This window comes from Macaca thibetana, chromosome 16 (genome assembly GCF_024542745.1).
Source record: "Macaca thibetana thibetana isolate TM-01 chromosome 16, ASM2454274v1, whole genome shotgun sequence".
In the NCBI taxonomy this organism is placed as follows: Eukaryota; Metazoa; Chordata; class Mammalia; order Primates; family Cercopithecidae; genus Macaca; species Macaca thibetana.
This window is the reverse complement of record NC_065593.1, coordinates 39,758,684-39,772,403: the sequence shown is the minus strand read 5'-3', so window position 1 is coordinate 39,772,403 and position 13,720 is coordinate 39,758,684. Positions and strand designations below refer to the sequence as shown.

Genomic DNA, 13,720 nt, shown 5'->3' with positions numbered 1-13,720 from the left:
TATGGGATACTCTTGACCCTTTAAAAAGTAGTTTTATTTGTACTAACATTGGAAATTGCATTTGGTATATTGATAGATTTAAAAAGTAATTTAAGATATGTGGGTAGTATAATACCATTTGGGTTAAATCACTTATGTGTAAAAACCAACATATAAGAGGTTCACATCAAGATGTTAAGAGTGATCACCTCTGGGAAGACAGTGAGTGGGACTGGGGGGAAGAGGAGAGTAGCAAGAACCAGGACTTTCACTTTCTTGACGCTTTTCTGTATTTGTTGACATTTCGCAGTGAACATCTTTGATCATTTAAAAAATTAATCATGCATTCTTATATTGACAATTCTTATACTAAAATTTTGAAAATCCCACAGGAGATAGAAAAAAATACCCCTTACTCGTGATGCTATTGACATTTTGAAATGAAAGGAAAAGATGAGTTTAGCTGAGTTAATTCAGCAGAAAATATAAATAAATAAGATGGCACTAAGGTATCTCTGGGGAGAAACGGGACCTGGTTTTGTTTCTCAGGTCCTTTGCCATTTGCTGTTTGATACTGAGGAAGCCACGTACCTTGTCTGTGGTCCAGTTAGGTTTCCTCCACTCTGCAGGTAGGGCTGACCTACTTCCATTGGAGGAAAATCCTAGAGAGAAAGAATGCCAAGAAAGGTTCCACCTGAATGGAAAGTGTTATTGTTAGAATGTCCACGAATGAATGTCAGAGTCCAGCATCTCAGAGGCCACCATTAAATGAGGAGTACTCTTTGTAGAAGCTGAACTCTGAAGTATGCGTCATGGTGAGGAGTCAGGTGGGGATACATGAATAAAATGTAAAAGACCATGTGGTATGGTAGAGGAGGTGTGTGTGTGTGTGTACAGCTTAAGAACATTTATAAAGCAATAAAGGAGAACATTTTGATACAGCATAATAAACAATATTGGAGTACTAAGGAGGATCTTGGAGCAATTAGATTTGGGAAGTATTAAGAGGTGTTTCATGATGATAGGAGATGGGTGCATATGCCTGTGTAAGTATGGGGAGGTGGGGACGTTGCAGTGATGGCACTGGGTAGCTTTGTTATTAAGTTCAAAGAGTTTCTAAAGGGAAAATACAATCCCCATTTGAATCACATGTGGTTCATTTTCTGAGGTAATCTCAAGAGGCACAAGATCAAATCTAGCTTGACACCATCCAGTACAGAACTCAGCAGTCTCTGGAAGCTGGAGCTGAGCGACAGATTGGCTAATGAGAAATCTCCATCCTCTGCCAGTGCCTCAGGGCCCATCTCTTCCTCTTTGGCAAGCAGGATACAAAGAGAGCGCAAAGCAGAGTGGGGACCTAGAAGGTCACCCAGAGCATTCATTTTGCAAACTCCCCACCAGGCCTTTCCAGAAGGCAGATGAGCACAGTTTTACAGTTTTGCTAGAATGCAAGCCAGTGGCTTCATGCTTCAACCTGGGGTAGGTTTTAATGAAACCTAAAGAATACTTCACACATTGACCTACCATTGGCAGTGAGGAAGAGGAGGAGATGCGCCAAACACAGCTGAACTACATCCTCTTATTTATTCATGGGGTGCGAGAGGAGCGATTGTAAAATTCAGATGAAAACTAGAAGTTAAAATTCAGAGCTCCCAGCATACACATTTGGGTCTGGTATGAAGTTCACTTTCACCAGTAAGACACATTGAGAAACACAAGAAATCCATTGTTCTGTGGATGTTCGTGCATTTCAGTGGTCTTGCCTATAGGACCCTCAAGTGGAAGTTAGATGGTCTCTATTATGTTCTTTCTAATTTGTTAAATATTTCTTGAACTAATCCCCTTCTCACTATCTCCATTGCTACTGTCAATATGTGCACTGTTTATCACAACAGCCTTGTATCTGATCAATCCGCAGCCGTGCCCCATGCAATCCGTTCATCATGCTGCCTGAGTCTTCCTTCCAAACATCAGCTGTTTGTCACTTCATTGCTCAGCATCCCTCAGTGACATTTGGATTTTTAAAAATTATATCCCCACTGCCCACCTTCTTGGCCACGTCTCTTGTGCTCGCACCTCTCCCTACTCCATGGTTTCTTCTGATTCAATGTGACAGCTACCCAAGACTTTATGTGGTTCTGCAAAAATGCAAACCTCTGTCTTGTCTTGGAGCCTAGAAAACCCTTTTTTTTTTTTTTTTTTTTTTTTTTTTTTTTGACTAATTACTCTTTGTCTCAAGATGCAGCTGTACCAAGTGTCATCTCTAGGAAATGCTGCCTAACCTCCTTTGTGTTACGTACCATTTCCTCACACTGTGGAAGCACATGAGATTTACTTCCATCCCAACATCTACACTCTCCGCTAACTGACTAGTTATTGATCTGTCTCCCTAACTCACCTGGAAAACACCCTTAAGGTGAAAAATCCGTAGTTCTGTTCATTGCATCTTGCAGAGTGCCTGGCAAATGTGTGATAGGAAAGAATGAACGTGTATCTTTAAATTGGGCTTCTCCCTCTCTAGTTTTTGAACATGTGTATGTGGGTTTCTGTTTTGCCTGATGTGACGTGAGTCAAGTCATACTCAACCTGCTGTGTTCTCAGAAATGCAGTGAGGATGAGTAAGATAAATCATGTTAGGACCATATATAAGTGAGCTGAAGACTCTTACCACTCATCTCAGACCATCATTAAGTAGCTGCCTACTGGGACTCTCTAGGGTGTTCATGAATTAAAACTCCTGTGTTGTTCCAGGTCAGCTGTTGCCAGCAAACCGCAATACACCGAGTCCCATTGATCCTGACACCATCCAGGTCCCAGTGGGTTATGAACCAGACCCAGCAGATCTTGCCCTCTCCAGCATCCCTGGCCAGGAAATGTTTGACCCTCGCAAACGCAAGTTCTCTGAGGAAGAACTGAAGCCGCAGCCCATGATCAAGAAAGCTCGCAAAGTCTTCATCCCTGATGACCTGAAGGTAAATTGGAACTGGTAATCAGTCTTTGGGCAAATGGAGAGTGGTATCTGCAGACAAATTAAAAGGGTGACCCCAGGAAGATCCCAGAAGCTAGTGCATGAAGGATTTCTGATTTCTTTTCCTGTTTCTTGGCATGTGACTTCTAGGCAAGTTGTTTCCTGTCTGGGTATTTTTTGAAATACACTTTTATGTCTTGATGCTGAACAGAAACAATGAGAAGTGGTAAAATGGATTTAAAGTCCACAATGGAGTGATTTTAAGCCCACAAAGGAAGCAAATGTGCTCTTGTCTGCATGCAAACCCATAAAAGTCTAATACAATCAAACCCCAAATCTTTCAAGGTTGGAAAGAGAAAGGAAATCATTTGAGAAGGGCATCTGAACCTCATCGCCCTCCAAGGGTTACCTTCCTTTTAGGGAATTTGTGATAATTTGGTGCTGCCATTTCCCTGTAGGCTGTGGGGAATAACAGCCAGAGACAGGTCCTTCCTCCATATTGCCAACCTTGGATGACCAGGGTCGGATTTTGTGAAGGAAACTGGTAATTCCCTGACACCATTTATATGTACTGTTCACTTTGTATCTTAAGTAATGATCACTTGAATATCTCACTGCTAGGTTAATTCTGAGTAGGTTTTCTCTGAAGTGTTGAAGGGACACATTATTTGTAAAGGGAAATAGATTTACCTTGGAAGTCAAATACAGCTTAAAAGAAAATTAACCAGACACACTTAATGATACCTTAGGATGAAAATTCTTTCCAAAATTATGCCATGTCTGCTGATGCCAAAAAAGAACCATTTCTTATTAACCATTGCTTAGAACTTTCATGCTTCTTTCCAATCATATGGGTACTAGAGATATGAGTATTACATAGTCAAGGCCTTGGAACCAGACATAATTAGCCCTTTTTTACTGTCTGCCCCCCATCTCTCAAACCTAACTAGGGTTCCTGTGTAGAGACACTCCTAGGCTGGGAAATAGGAATTTGAGACATCATCTGAACTGGCTTAGACCAGTTGTTCCTGCTTTACATATCTAGAAAAAATGCTGGAAGCAGAAGTACCTGGCCAATTTAAATCACTGCTGTCATCCACATTCCTGAGATTACCTTAATTAATGCAGAATAGGAAAACGTCAGGGCTGAAGGGGACCTTAGAGATTCATTTGTCTAAAGTTATCACCTTGCAGTTGAGAAAATACAGAAAATGGAAAGCTGAGGTCAGCAGATCACTACCTATTAGAGGAAGGCTTAGCCTGGCTCCCAGGTTATGTAGCTTCACAAAAGATCACAGCAGCATGTTGGCCCTGACAAGGGCTATAACAGGGCCCGTGGGTGACAAATCAGTGGCTGTCACCCTGAGAATCAAAAAAGGAAATCACATGGTAAAAACACCAGAAAACCTAAAGTAGTCAGGACATTGATGGTTAGACCGAGATGGGGTAAGAAAGGGGCAACCATGGGCTCAGGTCTTGGGCAGTTAGGTACCTTATTTCAATGAGATGCCTTTCCTAGTCTTGTCTTCTTAGTGATCCAATTTTTTGTGTATTTTAAAGCCTCTTATCTTAAACTAAAGCTAGGGATCCTGTTCAACACGGATTTCCTCTTGAATGGAGGGTAGTTTGAAAGGATGCTGCTATGAGTGATAGATAGAACTTCTAGCTAGACCTTCACAAGGTCTCCACATTCACCAAAGAGCAAGATTAGTTAATAACCCAGGTAACCTTGGCAACAGGAGGCCAGGCAAAAACTATCTGTGCTGGAATTACACATATTGCTGCTGTCATGGTCAGGCCTGACCTTTTCACATAGCAGCGGGGGAATGGGCTGGCACATTGTCCTGCCCGGTGTCCTTGGATATTTTTTAGTTGTGGATGAAGTCTCAAGCTAAAGACCATGAGCTAATATAAAGCAGGAAGCAGAGCTGTAGCATGTTTCTCCTTCTGGCAGAAAGGTCTGAGCTAAGGGTAGGTGGGGGAGAAGGTGTTTCTGGCCCCCAGCATTGGGCAAGGAAACCAATTTAATGAAATGGCCCCCACCAAAAATGATCTTCCCTGCAGCTGCCTGAACTTCCTCTCTTGAGCCAGTCATTAGGGTTAGCATGCATGCCCTGGAGAATGAAGGGAGAATTGAGGTTGACATGCTGGGGTACCTAGCTGAAAATCCATTTAATCACCTGGATTTCTTGATGCTTTTAAGGGTCCATTCATTCACTCGATGAATATTTTCCAAATGCTAGTGTGTGCCAACCCTCTAACCCGGTATCAGGGGCTGGGAATACTGAGGTGAGCCAATACTGATACTGTTCCTGCTTTCATGGAACTTCTAGACTGGTGAGAAACAGGGAGTGTTGACCTGTTGGCTGCGGCAGGGCTAAGTGGGTCCCTTGTTGCATGGAGGTAACTGAGTAGCCAGATGGCATCAGCACCTGGGAGATAGAGGGAAAGGGGGCAGGGGATGGAGTGCCAAGTTTAGTTTATCAGCCCTGCTCAAAATCCCTCTTCCCCCTGCCCACAACCATTCTGCGATAACAAAGGGAGGCGAGCTGGTTTTTCTAGTCCAGGACACTCCTTTTGTCATTCCTGCCTTCTGTATCCTCTTCTTGACCGGTTCCCAGCTCCCCTCCCTCCCACCTGAAAGGTTTTTTTTGCATTCCGCACCTTGGCTGGCTCATCTGCATGTGTGGACAGGTGAGGCTGGGAAACGAAAGCACTTTAGAAGTGAGAAGAGCACTAATAAGTTAGAGAGAAGTTGGTTGTTACCCTGAAGTCAGCTGGTGACTCCCTGGGCTTTAAGACCTGGTCAGAATTATCTTAGGCCACACCAAGCCTGTGGCCTATGGTGTGACCTCCTCATTCCTCCCCCATCACATACATGCAGTTTCTACAGTCTTCCAGGGGCTCATTCTTATGTACTCCTTCGCTTCCTGGGCTGCTGTTCCCCTGTGTGCAGACTCTGATACATCCTAAATCAAGTCCTCTTTTGAATGTTTTTGGAAACCACACTCCCGGGCACATTGTTGGGTATAGATTTACTGATACTGTGAAGGGAGTAGAACCCAGGCTTCCATCAAAACACAAATAACTTCCGTCAGAACTGGAGGCTTCACCACTATTGTTAATATGCCTTTGGGCCCCCTCACCACCATGATGTCATGGACCCTCCTGGCCCCTCCCAGCCTCTCCCCTGCCTCCAGCTCCCCTGCTCGCTTTCAGAAGCACAGACAACAAATATGGCCAACAGCCATTGCACACCTGCCCTAGCTTGCTTACCCAGGTATTCTTCAAAGAGCAGCCGTCTCCCTCTACCCAGAAGAATTCTGGTATCATCTATTATGAAAATTGTTTTTTTTTTTTTTTTTTTACCCTGTTACATATAGTTATGAAGTGTATAAAAAGCTGGGGGTGCTTTATTTAAGATGATAGTACTGGTTTGATGATGATCTGCCATCCGGCAGATAGGAGGTATCTACACAGTTCCTATCCCACATTTTCTGTATTTGTGCAGGGCAAATGCCTGTTGAGGGTAATGGGCAGTTTTGGGGGTGGACCGCTGACCTTAGACTTTCCTTGCAGCCTTGGCCCCAACCCATGTGACCTCCCCCAATGCCAGCTGCCCCTTGGAATTCTGAGGGGGCAAGCACTGGCCTGATCCACTTATTCTGGGTGTCATGTAACTGCAGGTAGTAGAATTGCTAGGACTGAGGGATTTGCTGTTGCAAGTTGCTGAAAAAAGGGAGTTGCAAAATTCACCAGGTGGCACCATCAATGAATTGGGAAGATCTAAAAGAAGATCCCTGTTTCTGAGTCTTCTTAAGAAGTTTTCCTTTCTGTCAGGGAGGTAGCAGCGGGGGTGGAGGGCAGGGAAGGAGGGATTGTTTTTTCACTGACCACAGTAAAATATTACTCAGGCTAATTAGGGCCCGGAGAACAGTTAAACAGGAAATTAGAGTAAATTATGTAAATTCTGGCCGCCAATATGAGTACTTTGATTAGTGGCAGGTTGAAGCCTTTTTTTTTAATTTCTATTTTTAATTACCAAAGTGTATGTATCCATTATATGATATCGTAATGGTTCAGAATAATATAAAAGGTAGAAAGTCTTACCTCTTTCCTTTGCTTCTGCCAATCCCCCTTCTAGAGGCCCTGCTTTTATAGATTAGTATAAATCGTTCTGCGCCTCTTTCTATGGATATGTTATATGATTTTTAATCAGACTGGGATGAAACCATACATATTTGTGTGTAAACTGTCATTGTTTCCACCCACATAGTCACACAGTGGCATATCATGAACATCTTTCTGGTGCAGGTGGGTCATTGTTTGTAACAGCTGCCAAGTATTCCTTTGTATGACTCTATCATAACATGGTTATTAAATCTCCTAGGCGTAGTTTTTCCTCATTTTTTCTACTGCACATAATGCTGCAGTGAACAGTGTATGCTTGTGTGTATATGCACATGTATGAAGATTGCTACAGGACAAAATCCTGGAGGTGGAGTTGCTAGATCAATAGTATATGCGTTTAAATAGTTGATCGATATTGCCAAATTGCCTTCTAAAATTTTTGCGCCAACTCATACCCAAAAAAGCATATGAGTGCCCATGGAGGAAAAGGGTTCTTAAAATAAAATGTTAAGCAGGGAGAGTAAAGAAAGTTGGAAGGTCATTTAAGGGTGAGGTGAGCCACCTGCTTTCCATTCAGCCTCTGATCTCTGCTTCATTGAGCACACCTCTGCTGGGCAAAGAGTAGGAGCCTGTTGGGACAGATTAGTGGGTCCTTGCTCCAGGAAGGAAGTGTGGCTCGTGGGCCACGCTCTCAGACATGCAGAAACTGTCAAGGAAGGAGACACAAGCTAAGAAACCCGGGTTGGCGCCTCTGCACAGTCCTGGAGCCTGCCCATGCCCTGGCTGGCACTGGACTTTGCTGAAATCTAATATCTTGTTTTTTTTTCCCTTCTGTAACTAATGAGCAGGATGACAAGTACTGGGCAAGGCGCAGAAAGAACAACATGGCAGCCAAGCGCTCCCGCGACGCCCGGAGGCTGAAGGAGAACCAGATCGCCATCCGGGCCTCGTTCCTGGAGAAGGAGAACTCGGCCCTCCGCCAGGAGGTGGCTGACTTGAGGAAGGAGCTGGGCAAATGCAAGAACATACTTGCCAAGTATGAGGCCAGGCACGGGCCCCTGTAGGATGGCATTTTTGCAGGCTGGCTTTGGAATAGATGGACGGTTTGTTTCCTGTCTGATAGCACCACACCCAAACCAACCTTTCTGACATCAGCACTTTACCAGAGGCATAAACACAACTGGCTCCCATTTTGGTGTGCATCTGTGTGTGTGTGCGTGTATATGTGCTTGTGCTTATGCGTGTGGTCAGCGGTATGTGCGTGTGCGTGTTCCTTTGCTCTTGCCATTTTAAGATAGCCCTCTCATCGTCTTTTAGTTCCAACAAAGAAAGGTGCCATGTTTTTACTAGACTGAGGAGCCCTCTCGCGGGTCTCCCATCCCCTCCCTCCTTCACTCCTGCCTGTTCAGCGTTGCTTCATGTTCGAGCTTACCTACTCTTCCAGGACTCTCTGCTTGGATTCACTAAAAAGGGCCCTGGTAAAATAGTGGATCTCAGTTTTTTTAAGAGTACAAGCTCTTGTTTCTGTTTAGTCCATAAGTTACCATGCTAATGAGGTGCACACAATAACTTAGCACTACACCGCAGCTCTAGTCCTTCACAGGTTGCTTTTCTCTTACTTTCAGTTTTGGTGATAATCGTCTTCAAATGAAAGTGCTGTTTAGATTTATTAGATCCCATATTTACTTCCCGCTATCTACTAAGTTTCCTTTTCATTCTACCAACCCCAGATAAGTAAGAGTACTATTAATAGAACACAGAGTGTGTTTTTGCACTGTCTGTACCTAAAGCAATAATCCTATTGTACGCTAGAGCATGCTGCCTGAGTATTACTAGTGGACGTAGGATATTTTCCCTACCTAAGAATTTCACTGTCTTTTAAAACACAAAAAGTAAAGTAATGCATTTGAGCATGGCCAGACTATTCCCTAGGACAAGGAAGCAGAGGGAAATGGGAGGTCTAAGGATGAGGGGTTAATTTATCAGTACACGAGCCAAAAACTGCGTCTTGGATTAGCCTTTGACATTGATGTGTTCGGTTTTGTTGTTTCCCTTCCCTGACACGCTGCCTCGCCCCCCGATTTTCTAGTTAACTTTTTCCATATCCCTCTTGATATTCAAAACAGTTACTTAAGATTCAGTTTTCCCATTTTTTGGTAATATATATATTTTTGTGAATTATACTTTGCTGTTTTTAAAAAGAAAATCAGTTGATTAAGTTAATAAGTTGATGTTTTCTAAGGCCCTTTTTCCCAGTGGTGTCCTTTTTGAATGCCTCATAAATTAATGATTCTGAAGCTTATGTTTCTTATTCTCTGTTTGCTTTTGAACGTATGTGCTCTTATAAAGTGGACTTCTGAAAAATGAATGTAAAAGACACTGGTGTATCTCAGAAGGGGATGGTGTTGTCACAAACTGTGGTTAATCCAATCAATTTAAATGTTTACTATAGACCAAAAGGAGAGATTATTAAATCGTTTAATGTTTATACAGAGTCATTATAGGAAGTTCTTTTTTGTACAGTATTTTTCAGATATAAATACTGACAATGTATTTTGGAAGACATATATTATATATAGAAAAGAGGAGAGGAAAACTATTCCATGTTTTAAAATTATATAGCAAAGATATATATTCACCAATGTTGTACAGAGAAGAAGCGCTTGGGGGTTTTTGAAGTCTTTAATATTTTAAGCCCTATCACTGACACATCAGCACATTTTCTGCTTTAAATTAAAATTGTATGACAGTATCGAGGCTTGTGATGACGAATCCTGCTCTCAAATACACAAGGAGCTTTCTTGTTTCTTATTAGGCCTCAGAAAGAAGTCAGTTAACGTCACCCAAAAGCACAAAATGGATTTTAGTCAAATATTTATTGGATGATACAGTGTTTTTTAGGAAAAGCATCTGCCACAAAAATGTTCACTTCGAAATTCTGAGTTCCTGGAATGGCACGTTGCTACCAGTGCCCCAGACAGTTCTGTTCTACCCTGCGGGCCCGCACGTTTTATGAGGTCGATATCGGTGCTATGTGTTTGGTTTATAATTTGATAGATGTTTGACTTTAAAGACGATTGTTCTTTTGTTTCATTAAGTTGTAAAATGTCAAGAAATTCTGCTGTTACGACAAAGAAACATTTTATGCTAGATTAAAATATCCTTTCATCAATGGGATTTTCTAGTTTCCTGCCTTCAGAATATCTAATTCTTTAATGATCTGGTGGTCTTCCTGTCAGTCCATCAGCAATGCTTCTCTCATAGTGTCGTAGACTTGGGAAACCCAACCAGTAGGATATTTCCACTAGGTGTTCATTTTGCCACAAGCTATAGATAACAGCAAGAGGTGGGGGTGTATCAGAATTGCAGTACAATTGGAGTTGCAATACATTGTTCAGGTGAATAATAAAATCAAAAACCTTTGCAATCTTAAGCAGAGCTAAATAAAAGATATCAATATGAGACACAAGTGGACGTAGAGTTGGCCTTTTTACAGGCAAAGAGGCGAATTGTAGAATTGTTAGATGGCAATAGTCATTAAAAACAAAGAAACATGATGTCTTTAAGTGGAGAATTGTGGAAGGATTGCAACATGAACCATCCAAATTTATGGCCATATCAAATGGTAGCTGAAAAAACTATATTTGAGCACTGGTCCTTCTTGGAATTAGATGTTTATCTCAAATGAGCATCTGAAATGTTTTCTGCAGAAAAAAATAAAAAGATTCTAATCAAATGTATTCTCTTGTGTGCCAGGAGAGGTTTCAGAAACCTACCTCGTCTTAAACATTTAAACAGTTTGGAGTCTGTACAGGTGCCTTATATGTAAGTCATTGTCACGACACACACACACGAACACTCCCTCTGGACTGGCTGCCTCTCCATCCAGGGCAGTTAACTAGCAAACAAGGCAGATCTGCTCCATGGAGCAGGGGGCTCATGGCTTGACTCCGAGTGATTTGGGTCAACCAGGGTTAGACACATGTCTGCACACTGCAGCTATTATGAGAGTCCCTTTGTCATTTTTCACCTTTTCATCCTAAGCATCTTTCAGAGATTAATTATTTGGCCATTAACAGTGAATCCAAATCATATCACACTGACATCATCTAGAGATGATTTGGAAGGAGCAGCTTAGGACCTCATGATGAGGTCACATTGTTGTTTCTTTTGACTAGACTTGGCAAAGAGAGGCAAACATTGACCAGCCTGTCTTTCTGCTGGTGCTGCCTTAAGGAGGTAGTTAGTGGAGGGGAGGGCTGTAAATCATTACTTCTTTCTCTTCAGAAAGTGGCCACTTGGAACCACTCAACTATCACATTATTGGCAAGACTGTGATAGGCCTTTTGTCTTCAAATACTACAGGCCTCCATGGACCCATCCCTCGAAGCAGAAGGACCCTTTGTTTGAGGAGAATACAGATGGGATTCCACAGCGGGGTGGGTGGGAACCTGTACTAGATAACCCAGAGGTTCCTTCTAACCCACTGGTTTGGTGGGGAACTCACGGTAATTCCAAATGTACATTCGAAGGTCTAGGGTCTGTTTTCAGAAGAAGCAAGAAGAATTATCAGTGGCACCTTCCCCACTGTCGCAGGGTAAAACAATAGACATTCTGTGAAATGCAAAGCTATACTTTGGTTTTTCTAGTAGTTTATCTCATTTTACCCTAATCTTCCTTTAAGGAAAACTTAATCTTTATCACAGTTAATTAGAGCGATCCCAAGGCAGGGGACCGGGCCTGCTTGCCTGTGTGTGATGGCAGTTGGAGATCTGGATTTAGCACTGGGGTCTCGGCACCCTGCAGATGTCTGAGACTAAGTGTTCTACCGTCCAGGTGGCGATCACCTTCTGCGTCTAGGTACTCCCACTGGCAAGGCCAAGGTCTCCTCCAGGTTTTTTCTGCAATTATTAATGTCATTTAAAAAATGAGCAAAGCCTTATCCGAATCGGATATAGCAACTAAAGTCAATACATTTTGCAGGAGGCCAAGTGTAAGTGTGCGTGTGTGCGTGTGTGTGTGTGTGTGTGTGAATAAGTCGACATAAAGTCTTTAATTTTAAGCACCTTACCAAACATAACGATAATCCATTATCCTTTTGGCAACACCACAAAGATTGCATCTGTTAAACAGGTACAAGTTGACATGAGGTTAGTTTAATTGTACACCATGATTTTGGTGGTATTTATGCTGTTAAGTCCAAACCTTTATCTGTCTGTTATTCTTAATGTTGAATAAACTTTGAATTTTTTCCTTTCTTTCATGTATTTTTATTAACAGTTGGCTAGCAATGGTATTCTGTTCTCACCTCAGTAGCAAAGAGACCATTTATAGATTATTACCTAGATAATAAAATGATAATACTATATAATTAGTAATAAATTAACATTTTTTGGGTAGTTATGTGCCAGTCACTGTGCTAAACACTTAGATGGAGTATTTTATTCCATATTAGCTCTATGAGGTAGGGACAATTACTATCCCCATTTACAGAAGACAAAATTGAAAGGGGAGTTAAGTAGCTTACCTAATGTTACAGAGGTAAAAGCGGCTGAGATGAATTCTGATCCCTGGAATGAGCATCATTTAGAGGGGTGGTTCCCAAAAGCCAGTCCACAGAGTGTCTCGTTCTCTAATATATATAAAAAAATTCAGCAAACATCTGGGAGTATAAATCCAGAGATTCTCAGTCAGTAGTTCTTGGATGGGGCCCGGAAATCTGAATTTTTAAAGTGATCCCAGCCAACTCCCATGTGCAGCCAAATAATTGGTGTTAAGGATTTATAGACTTGGCTCTTAATTCAAGTTCATGACCCTTGCGGGATCCATGCAGAAGCTTCAGAGATTCCATAATTATCTGAAATTGTATGCAACTTTTTGGTGTATAAACACATTTATTTTGCTGTAGAGAAGACTTGTCGCTTTTTTTTTTTTTTTTAACTTCCCTGAAGGAACCTGTGATGCAAGGGGGAGTAAAACCCCCGATTCCTATAAGAAGGCTGACGTGGAGCAGTGGTTCTCAGCCACGAAGCCCATAGATTCACCTGGGGAGCTCAAAACCAGCTGCGTGGGGCTGCAGCCCAGGCCAAGAAACTCAGCATCTCTGGCATAGTGAGAAGGGGACTCTGTGTTGAGGAGTAGAATTCTGGATTCAAATCTGTCACCTAGTGGGTATGCAACCTTGAGCAGCTTCTAAACAGTTTCGAACGTAAATCTCATCTGTAAAATGAAGGTATACTCACTTCTGGAGGGTAGTGGGGGGAACTAATGACAACAAATGAATTGTCTCTGGCACATCCGAGGCCTTCAATAGATAACTGCATGGGGCCCACGGGAGTAGAATGTATGCCTTGAGCATTTTTCCTATTCAATATTTCAGACCATTTGTTCCTTCAAAGAGAACAGAAAACCATTCCCCTGCTCACATGCTGGAGCAGGATGGCTGATGGTGTGAGAACGGATGGTACACCATTAGAAATGTTCTTTCGTAGTATGACTTCATCAACAGTTCATAGACTAGCAGCAGCTTTGTGCACAAGGTCGATGGGCATCTCTTACTTGGTGACAACCTCCAGTTAAAACTGAGTGGTTACAAGTTAGGTTCAGCTCTATTTCCACCCATCAAACACCTTTCACCTTTTT

General features: G+C 42.3%; 1 protein-coding gene across 2 annotated transcripts in view; it reads left to right on the top strand.

Annotated features, from left to right (window-relative positions):
• Nucleotides 1-12,336, top strand: part of HLF (HLF transcription factor, PAR bZIP family member) — a 59,806-nt gene extending 47,470 nt beyond the window's left edge. Inside the window, exons 3-4 of one of the 2 annotated variants that reach the window (XM_050764756.1) lie at nt 2,731-2,951; nt 7,927-12,336. In XM_050764756.1, coding sequence (XP_050620713.1) covers nt 2,731-2,951; nt 7,927-8,142 — 437 coding nt within the window. In that variant the 3' untranslated portion in view covers nt 8,143-12,336. Of the gene's footprint in view, nt 1-2,730; nt 2,952-7,923 lie in introns of both variants that reach the window. The other variant, XM_050764755.1, reaches the window with a different exon arrangement.
• The last annotated feature ends 1,384 nt before the right edge of the window (nt 12,337-13,720 follow it).